A 24,247-nucleotide genomic window follows, 5' to 3' on the forward strand; every position below is an offset into this window, starting at 1 on the left:
CTCCCCTTCCCACCCCCATTAATGATTGAATGCCCCACTGGCATTCAATGCATTTTTGTCTTCATTTATGGTGTCTATAATGGCGTGACTGTGTCTGCTTATAAAACTGCCTGGATTCCCTCAGAAGAGACCGAAAAACACCACAGTTTGCACACTGGGGAGGAAGTAACACTGAAAGCTTTCCCCCACCCCTTCCTACAACTCGTTTCCTTAAAAAATCTATTTTAATTTTAATTTGAAAAGTTCTGGTTTTGGTACAATCATTGCTTTCAGTTTGGTTTCATTTCTGCTTCTAAAATACAGCTTTCTAGAGACCTTACATTAACTTCACAGATTATGGAAGACATTGAACAGAGGTAAGAGGTATAAACCAAATATAAAAGACCATCCATTTCCATGCATGATTAAATGCTGACTCAAGGTGCTGCCGTATTTTTGATCCCCAAAAGTTTAATAAAATTCAAGACAGGTAATCAGGAGTCGCAGACAAATTAAAATTTATTGAGACAGACAAAAATGCAACTATTCCAGACTACAGGTAAGCATTTACAGTTAACCAAAGAAAGATAGCAAAATGTTCACATTCCACTTAACTCCTTATGGAAAAAGCATTCAGAATTTACTATGCAATTCTACTTACTATGATAGTCTACATCCATCTACAGTAGGGACATCAAACTGAAACACGTAATATTTGGATCTCTTCTTACAGATCTACACATTTGACAGTAACGGACATCAACAGCATTGAGAAAAGTATAAAAAGACCAAAAACCACCTACTGTAGAAAGGGCTTTTTTGATGTATAGTAACTGTACAAAGCAGTCTATGTATTAAAGGAATCTGAATGGCATACAGAAGGGACTGCAATAAAAGCCAACAAATGTAAGAAGCTAAGCTTGGGCGATCCAGTGGTCTGTATCAAGTGGTGACCTTAGATCTATGTCATTTGCTGCTTGAAGGGAAAAATGCTACAAAACTTCTAATATCAAAATATTCCCATGCCAGAAATGTACACTGAGACTAACAGACTAGGCTGGAGAGGCAAGGAGAAGCATTCACTAACAAACAGTGTTGTTTTAAATATAAACTTTACATTTTCAATATAAACTGTAGAATAAATATTAAATAAACAGTCTAACAGTTTAAAATAATACTACAGAATAGCTTGAAAAAAAAAAAGACAAAAAAAAAAAAAAAAAAGAAAAGGATTTTTTGTGTTCACAGCAAAGGCCAGTAATGACCCAAAAAACCCAACTGTGCTGAAATCTGAACTCAAGGAGATTTTGATTTAACCACATTAGTTTAAAAGGACACCTTGAACCATAAAGCAATGCCTAACAGTATTTCATAGTCCCTAATATTGAAAAGAAAATGAGATTAAAAATGGGTTTGTGTCCCTAAAAGAATGGGGCAACTCTGACTCCATTTTTCACAATGAGAGAATGCTTGAAAGGTCAATGACTTGATGCAGATGGGAAGTTCTGCTTTAGGGAAAAAAAAAAGAATTAAATTAAGCTGCAAGCAAATTAAATCCTTTACAAAGCATGAAGAATAAAAGTGGTTGATCCAGCAAGGAATTGGTTCTTGGTAGATTTCTTGGCTGTTTTTAGTTTAAAGAACTAAAATACCTTCTTAAGAGTAATTGTCTCAAATTGGACACACACACATATTTACACATAAACTACAGATCCCACAAACACCAGACAGTGCGGGTGGATTTCAGCAGGGCTTTGTTAAATAGCTTAATGCTATCTGAGAACTCGAGGCAAAATACAGTCTGAGCTGCCATTCAGAGCACAACGATCTGCCTGGTGTCTTCCTGATGATGTCCTGCCCCATAATTTGATATTATTTTCTTTGAACTGTGTTATAGCTGCAGCCCTCTGAACTGGTCTATAATAAAATTGTATTTCTCCCATGCTGACTTGGAATGTTCAGTCATACAAGATGACAGCTAGGATAGGATCAGTGGCAATGAGAGCTGGATGCTGGTGGCACCTCTGCTCATGTAAACAAAGCCTTATTTAACAGCTTTTGTTTAATCAGTTGCAGATTTTGTACAAGACCCAGGAGGGCTGCAGGGTTTGGTTGGATGAGCTGTGCTCTGGTGAGGTGTGGACAAAAGGGATGGACTGTGCCCACTCTTTAATGCTGTACATGGTTGGAAGATCCACTGCAAAGGGACATAGGACTGTAGAAAAATAGGTAAGTGTGGAGAATGAGACCATTCTGGGGGGTGAAAGCTGAAGGTAAACTTGCTCCTAAGAGTTTTCCTACAATTCAAAACAAAGCCAACAGTTCCTTCCCCACCAGCAGGCAGTTTGTGTGTGGATGCATAGTGCTTTCCTTGGCTCTTCCCACTTAGAGTTCCTGAAAACAGCAAAAATAATGAAAGGTCACCACAGTACATTCCCGCATCAGAGAACTGCCACGGGAAAGGACACAGCAAATAATTTAATGTCAGTGTGCTGTGATACAATTGTAGAGCTATAAATACATGGCTGATGCTGAGGGGAACACAGATTGCATTTTTAATACTATTCTTTTTTGTGTGCGTGTCAGGAGTGTGCAGTTTGTCACGCTGAGCAGGAGTTATGCTTTTGAAGCACTCCCACATCAAGTTGCTTTTTTAAAACAGGCCAAATACATATTAACTATTTAAATTAAAGAAATGACAGCTTATTACTTTTGATGGTTAGTGGCTCTGAAAGCTGTAGAGTCTCGCAGTGAGGGATTGCTTACCATGCAGCCTGTGGTGCGTGAGCTGGGACGTGGGGGCTGCCTGTGTGATGTTAGCATAACACTGAGTGCAAAGGAGTTTGACCAGATGCTGGGGAATGGCTATGGAGGTGGTTGTGATGCTACAGACTGATGCAAATTCCTTTCCTCAAGCATTGGGAAAGGCAGACAGATGCTGCTCCCTGCTTGTGGGGCTTGATTTGTGATAGCTGCAGCTTCTCGGCAGCTCTGAAGACCAAGGGGGTGTTACTTAACCTAATAACAGTGGCAGAGAGCTGATCTATGCTCTGGTGGGAGGCTGTTCTTCAGGGAGGCTGGGCTAAACCTGTCAGACACATTCTCAAAGAACATAAGGAAAGTAAAATCCTACCAGTGGGTTTCTTTCTGGATTAAACCCTGGTACTGGGGAGCCAGAATTCACTACCAAAGGTATTTAATCAACTGGAGTGCAATAAATACAGAGAAGGAGACACCTCCTTCTCCTTTCCTATGAACGAAAAAAATGACTGTTTCTGATATGATCCAGATAGCAATTTATAATACAAATTGTCTGTGATAACATCAGATGGGCTTCTAAGCCTTGTACCAGTTTGCTGAGCCTTTCTGTGACTCTTCCTTCACAAGATATGTGTCATAAGCTGTGCAGCTGAGGATTAAGACATGAAATGTTTTTGGAACAAAACTCATTGCCCCTGTGGATAGAACAAAAATCTCCCAAACCAACAGAACAAAAGCTGTATTCCAAGCAGTCGTTGCTGGAAAAAAAATAAAAGAAAGCTGTCTTCCAAATTAAACAGACTATACAAAATTAAACTCGGTAGAGAGGGACTATTTGTGCCAGGTACTCTCAGATACAATTGCAGAGATATGATGTGACTTGCAATTTTGTGCAAAACGTGAGTCCTCGGAACAATGGGCACTACCATATATAACCAATTTCATCATCCTTATCATCATCTTCATCTTCATCGTCTTCATTAGCTGCTCTTACATGAATCTTCAGTTTCCCTTCTTTGTCTTTTTTCACTGCTTCAGGTTCCTCTTCCAAATCATCCAGCAACACAACAGATCCACCACTGCCAAAATCCCCTGAGGTTTCTTGCTCCTCTTCTGCAATAGGTAAGTGGGAACAGTCATTTCCCCGTGTGACACCAAATCACCTCATACATCACTACCCTTGTGATTCAACCCACTGCCATTTGCAGTGTTACTTTTTTAATTAATTGGCTCAGTTGTTCATGAAACAATGTACAAATTTCACTTTTCCTCCTGAACTGGGATAAGTTTATATATTAATTTACTCTAAAAAATTTACTTGCATGAAAAACTGAGTCACTCCGCTCCCAGATTCTCAACTGATTTTAAGACTGACTCAGTTCCCATGCATGCAGGCCAGAAAATAATTACTTACAAATACTTTTAACTCAATATGATAAAGTAAACCAGGCTAGGCTAGAAATATTCCATAAATTGGTTTTATTTAAGCGCATGAAACACACTTTGCAAATACATCTGTTGAGCCTAACACCCACAGTGCAGGTCTGGGCATCTCAGACCTTCTAGATCTCTGACTTTTTTCTTCTGGAATTACTACAGCTGCATCTACAACCATCACTCAAGCACACCAAAGCAATGCCACTGAAAAGCTGCTTGCCTAGGTAAGACAGCTAACTGGTGACTGTATATACCCACACCATATTGTACTGTCAGCAGTTTTCTTGGTCTTGATTGCTAATTTATAAAAAAAAATTGTAGTTATCCCCCTAACCTCCCCCAGCTTTCCCTGGAATGACATTGTTTGTGAAGTCCCCATCAATATGTATTCCAAAATACAAAGAACAATGTATTTAATAACAACTCTGCATAGCAGTCCCACAGCCTTAATTACAGTATCGATGACAAATCCTGTGCTGGTATTAACAAAAACATGCTTTTAGCACTGGCTATTGTGTGCTCCCTTCTGCTGTAGCCCCTCAGTCTGAAGGACAAATGTGTGTGTAAGGGCTCCATTCGTAACAGGGATTGGAAACCACACTATGAACACTGGGAGCTATGTTTTGCTGTTGTCACTTGTGTTATCGTACCCCGACTTACAGCAATGGCAGGCCTTAAAGGGATGTTAATTCCTTTGCTATCTGAGGAGAGCATGTCATTACTCACCACAACTAACTGTCCCCTGCTTTCTCGAGCCAGCTATCTCATTGCCGTACTTATCAACGCACCAACACTGCCCCGTGCTGCCATGGCACTGAGTGGCTTTGTAATAACCTTCTTCGTTGCACCGTGGGATGAAAGCACCTGAATAAAATACAAGGTATAATCAGTAACACAAGCCTCTGTAGGATTAAGCAGGTCTATGATGGTGTGTGATATGACCAGCTTGTTGCTTATTTACGTGAAAATCTTGACAGCGTTGGCAAGAAAACTCTTGTGAGTATCTGGTGCTTAAAAGGGAGCAGAAATTATATATGATTAACCATCTTCAGCCATTCCGGTCACTACACAGTGCATGACTTTGTGATAGCACATGGGGGCCGAAGGCATACACGACTAAAGATGGCTTCAGTCTGTCTCTGAATGATTAGCATTCCCATGGTCTCGTTCAGATTTAACTCCAGGTTTTAAGCTTTTCTTCCCAACTGGAATATTACCTCAACGTCATTAGTTCTGCATTTTCCTTCCATTTGCACTCCTTCACTGTTTATCATATAAGTCTTTCCACAACACTGTAATTATCCCTGGAAGGTATCTGCCATCTGCTTACTATTCACACTCATCTCAAGCATTTCTGACTCAGTGAGAGTTTCCATGCATAAAGGAACTAATGCAGAGAGGTTTACAGAGAGGGACAACAGGTACTGAAATCCCTAAATCTTCAGATTTGAAGCCTATGCTGCATCTCTCAGTAAAACAAGCACAGTTCAGCCTTGCAGTGTGTGCTTTATTCTGGTTCCACAGACAGGTGAGCTCTCAGGAGAAACCCGTTATTGTTCCCACCATTTGCAGCTGATGAGGAAATGCTCTTCAATATGAAAAGCTCTCTTGTCCTTCAAGATTATTCCCAGGAGGTCAGTACAGCCATTTTCCATTCTTTGCCAATCGCTTTAACTTGATACAAGGCAGAAGCCCACCCTTGCTCTGAATCTCTCATCTCAACTGGCTTTTGAGAAAGTATTTTCTCCTTTGTCAATGACACCCATGATTTACTGGTCACAGAGGAAGTTGTTCAACTAGTTCCATGTGTACAGCATCCCTTCAGACAGTTCATGTGTCAAAGGGGCTATTTCCTCTACATTTCTTACAAAAAAAAAAAAAAAAAGAGATTGCACTGCCAAAATGCCATGAAATCCCCCATATAAAAGATGTAAAAATGGAACTAAGTCAATGTCATGTTCATATATATATAAATATATATATATATAAAATTAATCCTTGAGTTTCCAAGCCTGGTGCACTACAGATCTTTTCTAGTGTTTAATTGCCAGTAGTGTAGGTCTGGAAAAGCAGATGAGAAATCTTGGGAGTATCAGCAGGAATTTCTGTATGTCAGATCAGTTTTGGAGATCACTTTAGTGAAAGCATTTTAAATAACTTCAAGGCGCAGTCTTGTCGTAAGTTTGCTTATAGGTATCACAACTCTGGTCATATGCAAATGTAAGTACAGTGATAACTACTCATTGTTTTTTTAAAAGAAAAAAACAAACAACAACAACAAAAAACAGGTTCAATCCATGACGTGCATTTATCCACCTCTGGATGTTTTTACAAGTTAATGCTGACTGTTCAATCTCTCTCTTATTTCAGTGTTATTATGTTTGTTCATATTTACACTCATGTCTTCTCTCTTTTAAAGGCTTCAGGTGTTTATCAGACTATTCAAAACCTTGGAAGCAGTGCTGACGTGCTGGTTTGCTGCTGGTGAGATCCCAAGTTACAGCAGCAGTACTTCTGGCTCCAGGGAAGCAATTGAAGAGAGGGGGATCTGCATGGCTTTGCAGGGTAGGAAGGAATGGCCTTAGTATTTATTTCTAGACTTTCTCATCCTGTCCCTCGTCCTTGGGCAATGCAACCCCTCCCTTTTTGGGAGCAGACCTTCTCACATGGTTTCACTACATTTCTTGTGAAGTATGAAAATGTTCCAGGGTGACTGTAAAAGACATGGATTAATAAATAAATAAATAATAGCCCAGGCTCACTGCCAAGATAACTGTGTGTGGAAAGAATTCATGCTTTGGGTCACAGCGTAGAGTAGACGTAGAGTAGAAGGTGCTTCTCCTTCTGCAGAGGAAATGTGCGCCAATTGGGATGTAACACTGGGACATTACATATGGAGGACCCCGGTGTCAATGATGCAGTGAGGACAGAGCATCATTGGGAGCAAGTGGTGTACAAAAGGATGATTTATCCTGTAAATCCTACCTGAATCACCCCTTGAGTGCATTACAAATTAGCTCTGCCAACATATTTTCGTTGGAATCATTCAGTGGCATTGAATTTCATTGGGAATCTGAGGACAGCCATGCAATTTGGAAGGAAAAATGACTTACTATTTCCCTTCTGTTTCCTCTTCCTTCTCTGTATTTCTTGCACAGCCAGTGCTTCCCATCTCTGTGGCCCTTTGGGGAGAGGGCTGCAGTCTTACTATCCACCACTTCACCTTAGTTGCTCCCCACTGCCTGCCTCGGGCCAGGGAATCACACCTCCTCTGTCTTTCTCAGTTCCACACAGTGTTTAATTATTCCCTGCAAACTGGAACAGTACTGCTGCACCTATATCCTCTTTATGTCTTTTTTTTTTTTTTGCATTTTTTCCTTATCTATATAACACTCTGCTTCCTTGGAGGACATGGGGAGAATAATTATATGCTAAAGATAGCGAAGCACACCGGTAAAAGCTAGACAGAATTAAGTGCTAGCTCCCTGTATTAGCTATTATGCCAGCTGAATTCACAGGGCTGAGATAGAAAAAGAAAAAAAAAACAGTGATGGGAGCAGAAATTTATTACCTCAGTGATGTGGGAGAAACATTATCAGGATGCACAGTTGTATGCTCTAAAAGTACACTCTCTGCAGTTAATTGTACTCTAGATAAATCTGGTAGGAAAAGATGAATAGTGCTGTTTACTTTTTAATTCAGTCCCCTGGGATGGTAGGCTCTATTTGAAAGTCTCCAAATTCAACATATCTAATGGCAATGGCTTTGAAGTACTTTGCTGCGAGTGTCATGTGTGTTGAAAAATACAGAGAGAACAAAATATCAAAAGTCATCATTTTTTATCAATGGATACAAACGAACAGAAATCTTCCTCATGCACACTGTCCAGACTGTAAATGCTGTGCTCTGCACATCAGAGACTGAGAAGGAAAGAGAATAACTAAAGATGAGTTTCTCTGAAAACACTCATCTCACTTCAGTCTTTGCTGTTGCTACAAGTGGTGGTTTTTGTCATGTGTATGTCTCATTTTTCCATTTGCATGATTTCTCATTGAAAAGACATTTTTTCTTCCCACCACAGAAATAGCAATGAGATCAGATTAAAATCTCACAGACAGCTGCCATTAAGCAGGCAGTCTCAAGGCAGGTGAAGCACAAAGCTCTTCTCTGTATTATTTTCTAGCTTGTCGAACATTCTGTGCCTGACACTAGATTTGTTCAGCTTACCCACTTTTACCCTTTATTTTTTTGGATGTGATTGACTTGAATTTATTTGTGGTGAGGGACCATTCTTACTGCTGTAACATTGTCCCTTTGCTCTTGTTACTGTGATCAGCTTCCAGTGCCATGCAGTACAACTGCCTGCATGCTGCCTACCTGCAGCACCACCATTATTTATCCCCCACATTAGAACAAACCCCTTATTTCAGCCTAGATGATGTTTACTGCATTAAATAATGGCAATGCATAAAAAAAACCACGGGACAGTGAGAGGTATCTGTTAGGACCTGTGTGCTGCTTATTCTTTCAGGCTGTTTTGAAATCATGAGATCCATGAGGCTGACAACACTGAGGCTTCCTCCACCCTGACACACATTTGAAAGAAAAAAAAGCAAAGATGTTTACGAAATGTAGCACACATGCAACGGAGTGATCCATCCTGCCTTCACCCCCACAGTGATGCACAGCAGGAGCTGTAACTCTGAGACACCTTAGTCTTCACGCAAGCGTGCTAAGAAAAGATAATAGAACAAAACTCTGTGGCCTTTGGGAATATTCTTACTTTAAACCACACAATACAAGTTGGAATTGTCCATATATTACCTGAACCTTGAACCCAAAAGCATGAGTTTCTAGGAACGGCAGGGTTTGGCAAAGATGAAAATTTCAGAAACTCAGGGTCTGCCAATGAGTACCTAGAAACATCACATCACAACCCGAGAGCTTCCTGAGGAGCAGTACTGGTCTGAAATTTGTTTCAGCAGAACTGCTGTATGTGCTCCATGCCACAGCTGTTGATGCTGGTAAAATACACACGACACTAAGGATGGCAGCGTGGGACTGTGTCAAGCCAGGCTCTCTCTCCCAAGGTGAAATTCAAAGTACCACTCACGTCTACCACATACAGTATTATGCAACCTAGAATTTGTTTCAGGAGATGAAATTAGTTATCTTAACATTACTCAGTTTGACTACCTGCATTTTTTAGTAATCGCAGTAAGGGTTTATTTTATCTGGTTTTAAATATCTACCAGAGCAGTGTAAATTCTGAGATGCATCAATTCAGGCTCTGTAACACTATAATGTGAAGGAAAGTACAGTGATAGTAGCAGGGTGGCAAAATCGTTGGCTGCAGTAAATGACAACAAGCCTAAAAGCAGCAGCTGTGGACAGAGAAACAATTAAAAAAAAAGTTGCTTACCTTTGAAAGGCCTCAGATACACGAGGATCTCCAGTAGAATACCTTACCTCCACTGCCAACCCTTAAATGAAGTCTGGGAAGGGGTGGATCCTGGCTCCACCCCTTCAGGTCACTCAAGTGCATTGTATGCACCTGAGTTCCCCTGGGCTGGCCCTGCCTTCCACCAGGTGCTCCATCACTGGTTTAGGTTAGTGATTACTACTGCTAAGTAGTTGGCTGAGAGAGGGACAAGCACTACCAGGAGTTGGATTCAGTGTCTTTATCGGTCCCTTCCAACTCAGGATATTCTGTTATTCTACAACACCTTAAGACAATGGAACGTGCCAGTGGAATGCATTAGATGAGATGATGCAAGTTTCTGTTTTCAATAGCCTTGGTCTGAGTGTCATATGCACAGAATACACTGAAATGCTTTTAAACATTACACAAAACTGAACCCCAGAATACACATGCATTGTGCCGTGACTGGAGGAAGCCACAAACCCACTGACTTTGAACTGTTGCCTTGGCAGTCAGAGATGAGTGGCTTGAGTATCAAGCAGCCTCCATACTCAGTGCTGCCCTACCAGCTGATGAGGGCAATATTAAGCTCTGCTCAGATGAGATTTAATATTTCTGGTCAGCTGTGAATTAGTTCTGAACCTGTTGCCATGCTGACATCTGTTCTGTATGTAGCTACCTCGTGATTTGTTTAATTTCATAGAGTCAGGTCTAAACTCTGTGGCACATATTCCTGATTCAAAACATTAGTCTCTAATTGAAAAACCATTACTGCATATAAAGTTACAATAATCACAGAAGCTTTAATTAGTTGAGTAAATGAATGGCAAGTAATCGAACTTACCCAGCAGACTCTTCCCTCTACTGAGCTTTTGAATTCTATTCATTTCATTCTGGCAAGGAAGACCTAAAATATAATGTATGAGAATCAGTTTCCAGATGGTACAGGACAGAATCTAATGACTGGATTCACTGCTGACATGAAATGTAGACTATGGTACACCTGGGAATGAAAGAGGCCCATATGCTGGTACTGTACTGCAAAACAAATTTATGTCATTAGCTCTACTAATTAAAAAAAAAGTAATTGCAACACACTGTGTTTGAGAAAAGAGCTTGAAGGCCAGTTTCATTGTTAAACTGTTTTTTTTTCCTTTCGTTTCACCAAACTGACAAACTGCCAGCCCTCTGATTTTTTATTTGCTAATAGACTAGTTTCTGCATTATTAAGAGAGTATGTTCTTGAGCTTTCTATTAGCAACAGGGCTTATTTCTAGACTGTTTGCTGGCACTTAGTACTGCTTTGTTTTAATCATCAGGGAATGTTAATACAGTACATGTGTGACATTAAACGTTACTCAGTGCCCTTTTACACCAGAACTAGAGACACAAGCTCTGTAATGCAACTGCCTACAACCAGGTCACTCAAAATTTAAACTTATGGAGCCCTGAAAAACTTCTCTTTGCACTGCAAATTGTACAACTCACCACCTGGCTTCTGGAAGCAATAACACCATTCATTGTTGGAAAGCTTTCCATCTTTGAAGGAGTCGCACGAGTTGAAGAGCGGCTTGACACATGGCTCGTACTTATCAAGATAAATGGCACTGATCTCTGAGGGATCCAGCAGCAGGTCGTAGTTCATGTCGAGTTTGTTGAACATCCAGCCTAAGGAATCCTTACAGATTGGTAGGATGCTGGTGTCAAATCCTATAAGAAGACAGGAAAACATCCCCAGCTGAATCCCAGCATGCTGCTGCACAGTAATCATTGCTAAGCTGATACTATCCTAATTTTTTTTGGTTGGACTCTGAACATTAACCTGGCTTGGTCAAACCAGAACAAAATTCTCAGGCTGAACTGCTTCCACTCTATTTTCCAGGCTGAGTCCAAATGCAATTTAAATTCTGTCTCCAAGATCTGCTTCTAGTTCCCTGATCAAATTATTTCTCAGCATGCTTTCACCTTCCATCTCTCAGCCAAGTTTTCTCTCTTCAAAACCCTCCCTCCTGCAGTGGACAACAACATGCTTTGACCCGAATTGTGAGCTGCTGGGAGAGCCAGGGGGAAGAAGGGAGAAGGCATCTCCTTTGCTTGAACTCCTCTGAAGAACAGCTGTGCTTCAGCTGGGAGCTCCACAGAACTGCATGAGATCTTGTACACCGCGCCAGCACTATTTGTCCTTGCCTACTCCAGGACTGTGCAGCAAAACAGGATTCTGCTCTTCCAGCACTTTGGAAACCATCATCATCATTCATTTTAATAGCTCAAAGCCTTAAAAGACTGCAACAGCAGCGGTACCACCGGAAGGCCAAGTCATGCATATGGATACCCACGACGTATATGAGATGCATGTGTCAGTATTTTGCAGTCTCCACAAAACCAGTGGCATTGCCTTCTTTCACAACCAAGACAGAGCATTATAAATCCATACTGTCACTGCATTTTTAATGCTTGGTGCAAACAAGGATTAATTTCCTAATTATTTATGATGCAATACAGTCCATTTGTTATCTAGTGCTAATAAATCTCAGAATAAGGACCTCAGTTTCAGCAAGGACATGCATACACTGGCTGGGGATTTATGTGCACAGGGGGTACCTGAACCTCCTGACCCAGCACCACGTGCTCACTCTGCACAGCATGCCTGGGCACCATTCATTCTGCTGTGGGCCACGTGAAGCAGCCTGATGGGCTTTTTCCTTTTGTTGCATCTTTCATTGAACGAGGTCAAGCTTAGCCTTCTGTGCTGTAAGTGTCAAGTCCCATTTCTAGATGCTGCTTTGTTAACATGAAACCTAAGACGTTGCTGGAATCATGCTGACAGTTTGTCCAGGCTCTGCAGCCTACCTGCTATTTTTAAGCATGAATCCAAAGGAGAGCAATGCTTTGTGCTGGAAGCTGTGTGTTTTGTATGCAACTGCAGCTGAAGGTTGTCAGTGACACAGAGAACAATCAGAAGGGTTAACTAATGGGAAGGTTTGTGTCAATTATAATACATGTTTCTCAGAGAAAGGAAGAGGGTAACACCATTTCCTCAGGGCTAGAGGCAGCACAGGCAGGGAAGAGAGAGATCATGCTGAACATTTTTGTGCTGTTATCCCCTCTAATGTTATCTAATTGTGTTTGAGCACAGTGAAAAAGAAAAAGGCTGTACAACTAAGGGTAGGGAGGAAGCCTGCTTGCTTTGCTGAAGTAATTAGGACTGTTCAATTATTTTATTCATCAGAAGAAGACAAGTCACTGCACAATCTCTTGTTGAGTGAAATGCCTTCAGAACCCTGACTTTACAGAGCTCAGAGCCATAAGGCTGGGGGGTGGCTGGTGCCTTGTGGGGGTGCATACTGCACCCAACTCCACAGGACAGCTCGAAGGCAGTCAGCCAGACAAGGGGTGATATCTAGTAGCACAGTGGAGCTGGGACCGCAGCTAGCTCTAGTTCAACAGCTTCCAGTGAGAGATAGCCAGGTTCTGCTGGCTGCTTTTTCCCCCCACACAGATGCCCTCTCTGGTGACAGTCTTTGTGCCATACTGTGACACTCTGGTGAGCAGCTACAAGGTCTTTTGGGCAAGCATCTCAGCGTGGCACATGTTGCCTAGCCCTGTGGCTCTCCGAGGGCCATCTCCTATCTGGCGAGGATCAACAGAGGGAGGAGGAGATGCTAGCATCAACTTGCCCCATTCAGTGTCCATGAGTTATTTCTGAGTCTTGTTCTGCTCCCTGCTGGGAAGTCTCAATCTGTGCATACAACGTGCACACAGGGATACCACAGCAGTGTGCCCTCAGCACTGAGCCGTCGGAGCAGATCACCAGATGGTGAGTGATCTGAATGCAAAGCTGCTCTGTGACATGCCATCAAGGCTTGGATGCAAGATACAATCATGAAAGGTCACTTACGAAGACAGTTAATTACATTAGATGAAGAGGTTCTGATTGTAATTTCCTATAAACAAGGGAGCTTTCACTACTGCCACCAGAGTTCCAGATGAGGTTTATTAAGAGGCTGTGCTATTAAGCAGGGCTGCATATTAGGCAGCGTGGGTTGGAAATCTTTAAATATTACAGCAGTAGGCGCAATAGAGAGCCCTCAGCTAGATGGTTATTATAAGTGAAAAGGCCAATTCATTAATTGTCCTTCAACATGTGGCTGAAGGTGAATAGCAGCATCTACCTCCACTTCATATTGTCCCCTGGTGAAAGCTACTGCTCATAAACTGCCGGGTGAAACGCAGTCCTAACCCAGCAATATGGATGTTCTCTGCACCCAGCAACTGGGGTAAAAGCAGAGTGTGGCCTGAGAGCACAGTGCAGGCTCTGCCTTGCATGCAACCCAGGCAGCTGATGGAGGGTGTTTCTCAGAGCTTCCCTAAGACAGTGCTGTGTCCCATCAGGCCAGGTGAAACCAAGCAATACTGAATAAACCGACTCCTTTTTGGAGTCCTAGAATACACTTCTCAACAAACATGATGCAATACGTTGGGTGAAATAAATCAAATACTGTAATGCTGTAGTCAGTTGAGTGCTCAGTTAGGAGGCTGGAATTCTAATACAGCAGAGCTGGCCTACCAGCAGCCTCACTGGGATCTTTGTGCATCAGCTCAGCCCTACACTTCCTATTGTGAGAAGCAAGAGAATGGAGCATGCTTCATATCCCTCCTGCTGTCCAAAACTGCCAGCACAGATGCCAGTTAGTGCAAGTTGTGGTGGTTGCCCTCATCTGGACACCTGGTCACTGGGACCTGGATTGAAACTGTCACACTACCCATTCTGACTGACAGCTGGTCAGCATCCTAACAACCTTCAGTCACTACAGTTCTGGAAGGAACTGAAGCTGGTGACCTATATGTGAAAGTCTCAATGTCCCATTAATATCAAGAACACTCCACCTTCCCTGCATTAAAATGGAATTAAGTTAAAAAAACTTTAAGGGAAAATCATAATTAAAAATAAACACCTCATAGCACAAAAAATTATTTTCCCTCTTCAAGGGTTGACTTACATGAGCCAGATTTATTAAACTATACTAGAGTTAAACATAACAGGGGATTAATTAACCTAATTTTCCCTATCACTTAAAATAAAGGAAGGAGAAGAAGAAATGTTCCCCAGAAACGATCCTTTATATTGCATAGATCTTTAGTACAAGAAAAACAACTCCCACTCCAACTAAAGAAACTACCTAGATACAACTTGGGAACGTTATGAATTATCAGCAGGCTCAGGAGCAATTTAAATCTGATCTTAGTACCTAATTAGTTTTATTATTTCTTGTTTCAAAGCATGTCCCTGAGTTACTGATATTATTTATTGAAGAGATTTCAATTGCACAAAGGCTGTGGGAGACAGAGTTCCTGACTGCGGTGCTTTGTTGGTATCTCACAGATAGCACACAGAATGGAGGCTGGAGATTTGAGGTACAATGACTCACCCTTATCCCTTTCTTTTCAGCTGAGTAAAAAACAACAAGAACAACAAAAAAAGCAATTTTTCTCTTCACCTAGGGGTGAAATTAATACACTCAAAGAGCTTATTTACACTCACAGTAACATCTTGAAAATTTAATGTAGCCTAGAGAAATCTCTGCTGGAACACCTCCTATAGACAGCTGAAGTGTCCGAGGCATCTTAGTCATCGCATCCCACCATCTGTTCCTCTTACTGCCATAGGGGCATTCCCAAAATGGATTGCTTCGAGGGTGTATGTATATGCCTTTAACACTCTACAAGCACAAGCAAACAGTTTTGCTTAATGAAGTGATCAGCCTGGTGAGGAAGGGAGGACATGAACAGCAGTAAAGAAAAAAAAAAAAGGCAGTGTGTACGTCAGAGCATATTTCCAGAGCTCTGTGTGTCTTGCTTGCCAGCACTGACACAGATGTGTTTTTCAGTCTTGGATATATGAATGCCATTTTGATTGTAGAGCCCTATTTAAGATGCCTTTCCTTCTTACAAATGTCTGATGCTGAAGTCAAATGAAGTCAGATCTTTCTGTCCATACTGTGTCCATTTTCAGGGCTTCCAGGGAGAACCAGAGCAAGTAGGCATGTAGATCCATTCAAGAAAACTACTGCAATCTCTTAACAAGAAAAACAAGCCTAAGTTTTGTGAAATGATTTGGGCATCTTAACTCAGAAAGTTTTTTTTTTTCCTCTCCAGTTACACACAGAAAATAAGAAAATGTGCCAAACTAAGTCAACAGTCTAAAAATGAACATTATTGAGACCAAGTTTAAGATCATCAATGCAGCCTTTCATAAAAATGCTGTCAGGAATAAAACTCAACTAAAAAGAGATAACAGCTCCTCTGTGAACCAGAGCATTACCCAGGAAAGTTTTTCTTACCAAAACTGCTTCAGCAAGAAACAAAACAAAACAAAACCACACCACCACCACCACCACCACCTTCAGGAATGAAGCTGATCTTTGGCCTTTGGTAAGCTCCTCCTGAGCAGCTCACAGGTCATCTGCATGTGAAACAGCCTTTTGAAAGTCTGATGAAAAAAGATTTCATGTGCTTCTGGGCATGAAGCGCTCTAGAAGAAGTTATCTATCTCTGGTGCTTTCTGTTGTTGGGGTCTGAAGGGGATTCACATCTTGAAGCTGTAATTGGCTGCATATCCAGTTGTCTTTTTGTGCTTCCATACATGATAAGAATGCTTAAGAAACATTTAGGACACATGTTTTTAATGACACTGACTTAAAATACCGTTCTAAGTAAGGACCGATGAAAGAGTTTACGTTTCTCACCTACATTTAAGATTCAGTTATGTGGCATCAGTGAAACTTGCTCACAGTTTGAAGCAGTACAGCCTGGGGTGTATTCTGCCTCTTTACAAAGAGCAATTCCTTGCTACACTGTAATGCTATAACGTGATGGAGAGTACAGCAACAATAGCAGAGTGGCACAATCCTAAGCTGCAGCAAGCAAGGACAAGCCCCAACGCAGCAGCCATAGACACAAAAACAAAAGAAAAAAGCCTTCTTACCTTCAGAAAGCCTCAGATACACAGGGATCTCCAGCAAGAACCCCTTATCTCCACTGCTAACCCTTAAGTGAGGTCTGGGAAGGGGTGGATCCTGGCTTCACCCCTTCTGGACACTCAGGTGCACTGCATGCACCTGAGCTCCTCTGGGCTGGTCCTGCCTTCCAACCACATGCTGTGGTTCAGGCCAGTACAGGGAATTAGCATTTCTGTTATATGCAGAAACTCAAAATCAGTGCAACAGTGAAAGTGCAAGACATGGACCTCCAGCAAATATTTATCCTGATGTGCTAGGTCAGCTCTACTGCACTTGTAGCCTCTCCAGCCCCACACAACCAAGCACAAGGGTCAGAAGAGAAGTAAAAGGGAGCAGCTGACCAAATCCTTGAAATGATGTGTGTGTGGACCCCAGCTTTAAGCAGTTCACCCCAAAAGAATGAGGGCAGTTAGCTGAAGGTGAGTCACACAGACAGATAAAACCTGAGCATCCTACTTTGTAACCCAAGGCCTCTGTGATTTGAGACACACTATTTAAAAGGATTAATGAGTCCTTACAGAAAATAAATTCACATCTGCTCTCTGATGAAGATGACCTCTTTTGCTGCTGTTATCTGAATCTTTTCTTTCCCTAGTGGGTAAATGACATCAAAATCAGTCATGTTGGCTCAACCCAGAGGAGAGTAAATGTCCTCTAAACTGTTCGTTTTCTTCCTTTCTTAAAATAAATAAATACATACAATCAAAGGAAGCAAAGATGGTGTTATTAAATACCTAGGACACAACAGATTCCAACATTCCACATCATTTAGCTATTCTGTCTCCGTGGCTACTATCTGGATATTGCTATTGTTCTTTTTCTTATACAAGGCGTAAGCAGGAAATTGTAAAAATAAAATCTAAAGTGGGTCTTTCTGAGTTTTAGCATTATCTTCTGTTTGCTTGTGTGCTGTATTTTTTGGCACATAACCCCAGGCACAGACCTGGGGACAAGCAGAGATCCTTGTCCATCCCCAAGAAGTGTCTGGGGACAGCCACACTGATTTGGAGGGTCATGGAGTTTTCTGTACAGACACAAACTATATAATGCCAGCTAACCTCAGGGCTTGAGGAAGTCCCTGAGCAGCTTTATTTACCAGTATAGATGCGACCTCGGTAGTCTTTGGACCCAGTTACTTGCCTGGCTAACTTGTACAGCTCTCTCTGTCTCTGACTGCCAATTTCTAGAGTACTTAGGGCCAGAGAGAGAGCACAGAATGACAGCAGCTCCTTCAGACAACAGTGCAGCTATTTATTTGCAAGATCAGCTCCCTTGTGAAACTGCTCACTTGCTGGCACCTGCCTGACATGACACTGTGGCACTAGCAGCTGTGATCAGCTCTCCAGGGCTGAGAAGCTGCCTGAAACATCAGTGTTAACTGGAAAGGTGTTTTCTTACTGCCTTGTGCTGTCTCTGAGCTTGTTGGCTTGATGACACGGTTTGCATCCTCATGAAGAGCACCGAACCAGTCTTTCAGTCGCGAAGCAAGACTCCTCAGTTCCTTGTCCGTGCAAGCTGGAAAAAGAATGAATCAGAATGAGTCAAGAGAAACTGTGGAAAAACCGTCTCCAGATATTCTGGTGGAAAAATATTATTTATTTATGGGTGTAAACTCCTTCTAACTAAGAGCGCTGAAGTAAAAGAGAAGGTTAGGGGGAAGGATGAGTGTTAAAAAGAAAATGGAAATCATAATGAATTAGAAGTTTTACTCGAGTTTGTCCTCAGTAGCCGACATGATCTGCGATGGAGGCAGTGACATGAGCTATCTGCAGGTTTTCCATTAAGAGATGTGACTGTTTAACTTAAATGTTTTCACCTTTTAGGATTTTAGAGGAAAATATCAGTCAGACAGATGGGGAGGAGGGACGTACTTGCCTAGACATACCGCTTGAACAAGATGCTCGGAATAATTTATAACCACATTTGACTTAGTATGGTGCTATTATCACAGCTATAGGAAATATGTTTATTCCTTTATATACATATAAAAGAAAGCTGTCACGGTGCTTTAGCTCTAATGCAAATAGGACTTTGCTTCCTCTGAAGTTTGTCCATTCCATTTTCTTAGCTGAGTAAAACAACTCTTTTCCTTTTTTTTTACTGAGAAATATCTATTTTTTATTTCCAGATTTTTTTGCCAAGAGATCAATGTCCACCTAAAGCAAATATTTTTAAGGAAGAAAGCTGCATTAGTTAACAGTTTCTGTCAGAAAAAATATTCTTGGTTTTGTATCTCATTTAATGTTCAAAATTTACATGCTCAGGCAATTCTGTTATTCCTGCTGTGCAGTACAAAGCAAGATTTTTTGCCATAGAGGCAGATATCCTTCACAGGGCAAGCCACAGTATGTCTTCTCCAATTCACTGCACCTTATAATATTCCTCCTTCCACTTTCCTGGGGATCAGCTGAGTCCCACACTTGTCATCTCACATGAAACTCACTGCTCCAGTGATGGCAATGAACATGCGGAAGTCTCATGGCTGTGGTGAGTCTGTTCTCAGTATTTTTGGGGTCAGAAAGAACAGGTACCAACACGCCTGTCAACATGCAGCAGACAATAAATTTCTGTAAAGGCTGCAAAAATTTAATGCAATGTTCAGTTAAGTTTCTTTACAGGTATTTCGTGTCCTCTTTCCCCTGCACATGAAAGTAGAAGTATTATTTCCCATTTCTTTTATTAATTTAATGCTGCCATGAATGGTTGAAAAGGTCCTGCCTTTCTACCTCACAGATCTGCATACTATTCTACTCATTGAGTATTTTCAGAAGTCTCTAATCATTCCCAGTTTGTTTTGGGACACAAAATTTAAGACACTTCAGTCAGAGGGTATTGGTTTGACATCGTCAGGCGCAGACTCTGACCGAATATCTATGAATCAGCACTGAGTGATTTATTCTAAGATCCTCCTATATAAATTTGCATCAGTTTAAGTTATAAAGCATTTTTAAGAACCCTCTTCATGAAAAATACAGTATAAAAGTGTAGTACTTTACTATTAATAGAAGTTTCAAGTAACACTTCTCAGATGAGAAGAATAGGGTTGTAGGAGGAATAGATGTGATAATGAGTCCCTTGCTATTTGAAGATCTTTAAGGAGAGAATATGTAGGTTGCAGACAATATGGATATTGGCATGACTCAAGGCACTGATTAATAAATCTGGGATGAAGAGAAACTCCAAGGGAAGAAGCTCTTCATAGCTCTGCTCCAGCAACTGAAGTATGTCCAGTCAACCGTCAGCATCCATTTGAAAATCTACTGCTGTGAGAAAGACACAGTGCAAGCATATGCAAATATGCATTTCCACTGCAGTGTGTATTTTATTTGAGATAAGAAAATTTGGCTTCAGTTCATTCTCTACACCTTTCAAATGGGAAAAAACACCAGACTTTTTCCTTGTTAGTGATGTCACTGACAGTTCTGCTTTACCAGCCTGCTGCTATCACATCCTCACACAATGCTAACTCTCATCCCTTACTGCTGATGTGCTTTGACGACATCTGCTGCGTAGCTCAAGTCTTGGACTATGAGGAGCAGCTGGATCTGTCAGTTCTCTGAGTGAAGACAACGTGGATGCAGGAGGAGGATGCGCGTGCTGCTGAATCGAACCGAATTCCTCAGATCTGAATCTGCAGCCACTATGAATCTTTCTAAATCACAGAGTGATTTAGCAGCAAGCACTGAAAGTGCAGATTTATTCCCAAGGGTGAAGCGATTGTTCCAGAAGTTATTTATTCCTAACAAACTGAAAACACTGTTGCTGAATACCTATTTTCATCAAGCAGAAAACATTAATGTGACCTGATGGAAAGCCATTAGCATGCTGTAAATGCTTGGATTTTTATAGGTACACTTCCATTGTGGATTTTTTCAGCTCTGCAGATACTAATCTGTACACAGTCGTTGTGAAAATTAACAATATAATATTTAATTTCATTCTTTTAGAGAGGGACTGAGGTGCTCAGTGCCACAAATCAATGTTAAGGCTGAACTTCCCTGTAGAAGCATAAGATTAAATCAGTACGGAATCTTTTCTCCATTTTCACTCCAGCCTAGCAATACAATACTGTAAACTTTCCAGACATTTACAAAACAAGCCTTATAATTCATACTGCAGGTAATTCTAAGCAACACTTGGTGGTGAGGAAGTACATTACTGCTTTAGTATCTACACTGCTGCCCTAACATTCTGGTACTGCATGACAAGCAAGAAGTCTATGATGTGGTTCACAAAAGAAGTTACAGTGATTACTCTGTGCTTCACAATAAGCAAGCTATGCAACCAGACTCACAGACTGTGTATAATCTGTTTTATACCATTCCATTTCTCTGTTATCAGTCATCTCTCCAGCATGAATCTATCACCTTATCATTACCATTGGTATCATTGTCATAATTCATACAGGCAGTACAATATTTTTCCCAATTAAATGAGGACAGACTGGCCATTTGGGTTCATATTATTGTTTTACAGTACTTAATAGTCTCATAGGTAAAGACTGAGAAGCAAATTTCCTATTCCCTGGATACCAGTGTGCAGCTTGTGACTATTCCCTGGGAGCTGGGCTATGTTCTGTATTGTAGAAGAAAGAAAACTGTGAATGCAGAGAAATTTTCAACAGAAAGAAAATAAAAGCTTCATAAAAGGCATATTTAGCTACTGAGGTTAGTGCTCTTTCTATGCAAAAGAAAACTGGCCTGGTGGCAGAATTCAGCTTAGAGCTGAGCCTCTGTCTTTAAAAGATGCAAGTTTCCTGACATGGAGCATGTGAATAAGGAATGGAAAATGCTGCAAGAGAGCCCATTGTAACTCAAAGTCTGAAATCTCAGACATGGCGTACTCTGGGCAGCAAGAGGGAGTAGATGCATCTATAGAAACTAGCCTTGATTGCTGCTTGGCTCAGATGTAGAAAAATAGGAGTTGTGTTTGTAAGACACATTAGTTATAACAAGCAGTTCAGTCATTTGTGCTGCAAGCCTGGAGGACAAGTCCATTTAGCTTTGATTAAAACATGTATTGTGAAATACAGCACAAACCAGCATGACATTGTTCAACACTGATATTATATTCCTCTGGTTAGAAATAGGACAGACATAGTTTCAATAATTCAGAAGAAAAGAAAGTCTTCCTTTTGCATTTTTGAAGACTGTCTGAAATGACAGTCAGGTGCAAAGTAATATGACAAAATGCATACAGTTTAAACCACTGTAATAACACTATTCTAAAAGATTCGATATAGGTTTGTGACAGTGCAGAAACTGACAGAAGATAATTGTCTTCTTTTGCACTAATTTTTATATTATACTTTGTATAACAAGATGGAAAATACAGCAATTTTAATTATTCTTTATCTGACATCTCTACGTTTTCTCTCTACTATGGAAGTCAACAACTTATTTAATCCATCTGTAATGGCTTCTAAATTTGTTTGGATTACTGGAACAAGCTTTAAAACTGAAGTAAGAAAAGATTGTGTCAGCTTTCATGCATCAGAGAGTGGCTCTGCTCCCAGTCATGCAAAATACATAGATAGTGTAACAACTGCTGCTGCAGGAGCTGATTTGAAAGCAAACATTGAGATAAATCCAGCACCGTGCTAACCCTATGCTCCTAATGCAGTACACACATGTGTATGACACACACTCGTGTACGTGACTTGTAGATGACTCCAGGTGTTGTATCTGAGATGTTCTGGTGATGCAACTGTGGCAATAATGACCTTCACAAATATTTTACCATTCTTCATTGAAATGTTCTAATTTTGCTCCTTTTGCTGAGCCCTCAGGCAACTTCTTATAATAATAAAAAAATGAAGTACTATGACAACAAGATTTATAAACTAGAAGGGAATAGATTATTTACTGTAAGAAATGGCAGTGCATTCTGAACATGCCTTGATGGTTCAAAAAATGAAGGTCTTTTATTTAAAATTTCTCTTATGATCATCAGTGCTTCATGACAAAGTTCTACGTGGGTGTATTTGTTGTATTGCCTTTTTGGCATTCAGTGGCTATTCTTCCACAGGGATGACACCTATGCTGATAACCACCTCTGATCCTTCTGTCACTTGCTTTGCCTCATCTTATAAATAAAGCAGCAGATGCCAAGATCCTGCAGTTCCAACTCTCAGATGATTACAGGAGCAGCTGAGTTATGCTGAAGACGAAACAGGCTTTGAACCGAAGCTCCCTTAAAATGGTACATTTAAAACACAAGGCTCAGAGAGAACTGTATAAACAAAGATTGAGAGCTACAAAGCTCACTCTCTAAAGCTGCAGGCAAAGTGTACATCTGTTTTCGTAGTACTTAATGCTAGTTCCTTTTGTGCTTGCATTAATTGTGAAAACCTCCAGGAAGTTCATCTTTGTTAGGTGCTTAGGAAGCTTGGAGGTTCATTTTAAATATGTCCAAACTATAGTGATGCTGGGGTGGCTCAGAGCTGGTCAGGAAGGTGTGCAGGTTCTGCCTCCTTCCTGAGGTTTTGGCCATGTCAGCTACTATCTAAAACATCATCACCTGCATGGTTCTTAAGACTCATGGGTTATCCATCTCATAGCTCACCCTAATGTTCTCATTCTAATTCTGGTATGTCACCTGAATTTAGGAATAGACAGAATGATATCCAATGGAAAAATAAACCTGTCTACTTGGAATCACTTTTCTAGAAGTTCATGCTGTGCTTTGAGTGATAAAGTCATCATCTCCCCTCATGCCATCCTTCCTTCCAGCCCATATTACAGAGATTGTTCCGAACAAATATCCTTCACATGGAAGACACTGACATAATGCAATGCCATGTGTGCATCCACTTGCGTGCATGCAATGGCTGTCTCCATTCTTAGAAAAACAGAAAGTTGATCTGACTTTAAAGCAGCGTTGGTCACCCACATCTTAGAGCCCATGGGAGGCTGCCACCAGGTCCTGACTTTACTACTATCAGCTTAGCAGGTACTGTACTTTCAGGTATTTGAATGACTAAATAAGGAATTATGAGTAGAAACAAACCTGGCTGGGTTTAAAATGAGGTAACTGAATACTCAAATGGTCACATTTGATTATTAGATGGAAGTGTTATAAACTTTCCAAAGGCACAGCCAAAAGACTTAAAGACAACCTGAAGGTTTATAGATCCAGGAAGTTGTTTTGCTCGCACTTTCTAGAGCTGAACAGAAATTTTAGATTCTGATCTTCAGTAAATTGTTCTGAATTACAATAGTGTGAAATAACTCGAGCTGCTGATGATAAGGGTAACTGCTGGTTTCCATAATGAAAATGGCCTTGAGCTTGAAAGAGCAAAAGTAGGTAGTAAAATTAGAAATTTGACAGTATTTGTGAAGAAATGGGCAGATCTATTTATGTTCAATCAGAACAGGAAGGCAACAGCCAGAACAAAAATTAAAAGGTTGTATATAGAGAAAAAAGTAAAACCAGAAGATGGTATCATAGAATGCCTACGTTAGAGCTTAAGCACATGCAGCGTTTCTCAAAAATGGGTTGAAAATGTGGTTATGTATGAAATTAAATGCAGTTTTTATAGTGACTTGTGCAATCACAGAAGAATCTAAATTGGAAAAAATAATGACAGTAGATCATTTTTGTAAAGTGCCATAGCATACAGGGATATTCA

General features: G+C 40.8%; 2 protein-coding genes across 2 annotated transcripts in view; one reads left to right on the top strand and one right to left on the bottom strand.

Annotated features, from left to right (window-relative positions):
- The window catches only part of KLHL3 (kelch like family member 3), a 261,783-nt gene that overhangs the window by 100,850 nt on the left and 136,686 nt on the right, over window positions 1–24,247 (top strand). The window lies entirely within an intron of this gene.
- SPOCK1 (SPARC (osteonectin), cwcv and kazal like domains proteoglycan 1) overlaps window positions 2,879–24,247 on the bottom strand; it is a 174,991-nt gene continuing 153,622 nt past the window's right edge. The window contains exons 7-11 of the mRNA XM_065735074.1: window positions 18,016–18,132; window positions 11,087–11,308; window positions 10,443–10,505; window positions 4,903–5,040; window positions 2,879–3,852 (exon numbers count right to left, since the gene is read on the bottom strand). Of these exons, the coding sequence (XP_065591146.1) occupies window positions 3,662–3,852; window positions 4,903–5,040; window positions 10,443–10,505; window positions 11,087–11,308; window positions 18,016–18,132 (731 nt within the window). The 3' untranslated portion in view covers window positions 2,879–3,661. The remainder of the gene's footprint in view (window positions 3,853–4,902; window positions 5,041–10,442; window positions 10,506–11,086; window positions 11,309–18,015; window positions 18,133–24,247) is intronic.

This window comes from Cyrtonyx montezumae, unplaced genomic scaffold (assembly GCF_038088225.1).
Source record: "Cyrtonyx montezumae isolate F1298 unplaced genomic scaffold, pur_monq_1.0 scaffold_18, whole genome shotgun sequence".
In the NCBI taxonomy this organism is placed as follows: Eukaryota; Metazoa; Chordata; class Aves; order Galliformes; family Odontophoridae; genus Cyrtonyx; species Cyrtonyx montezumae.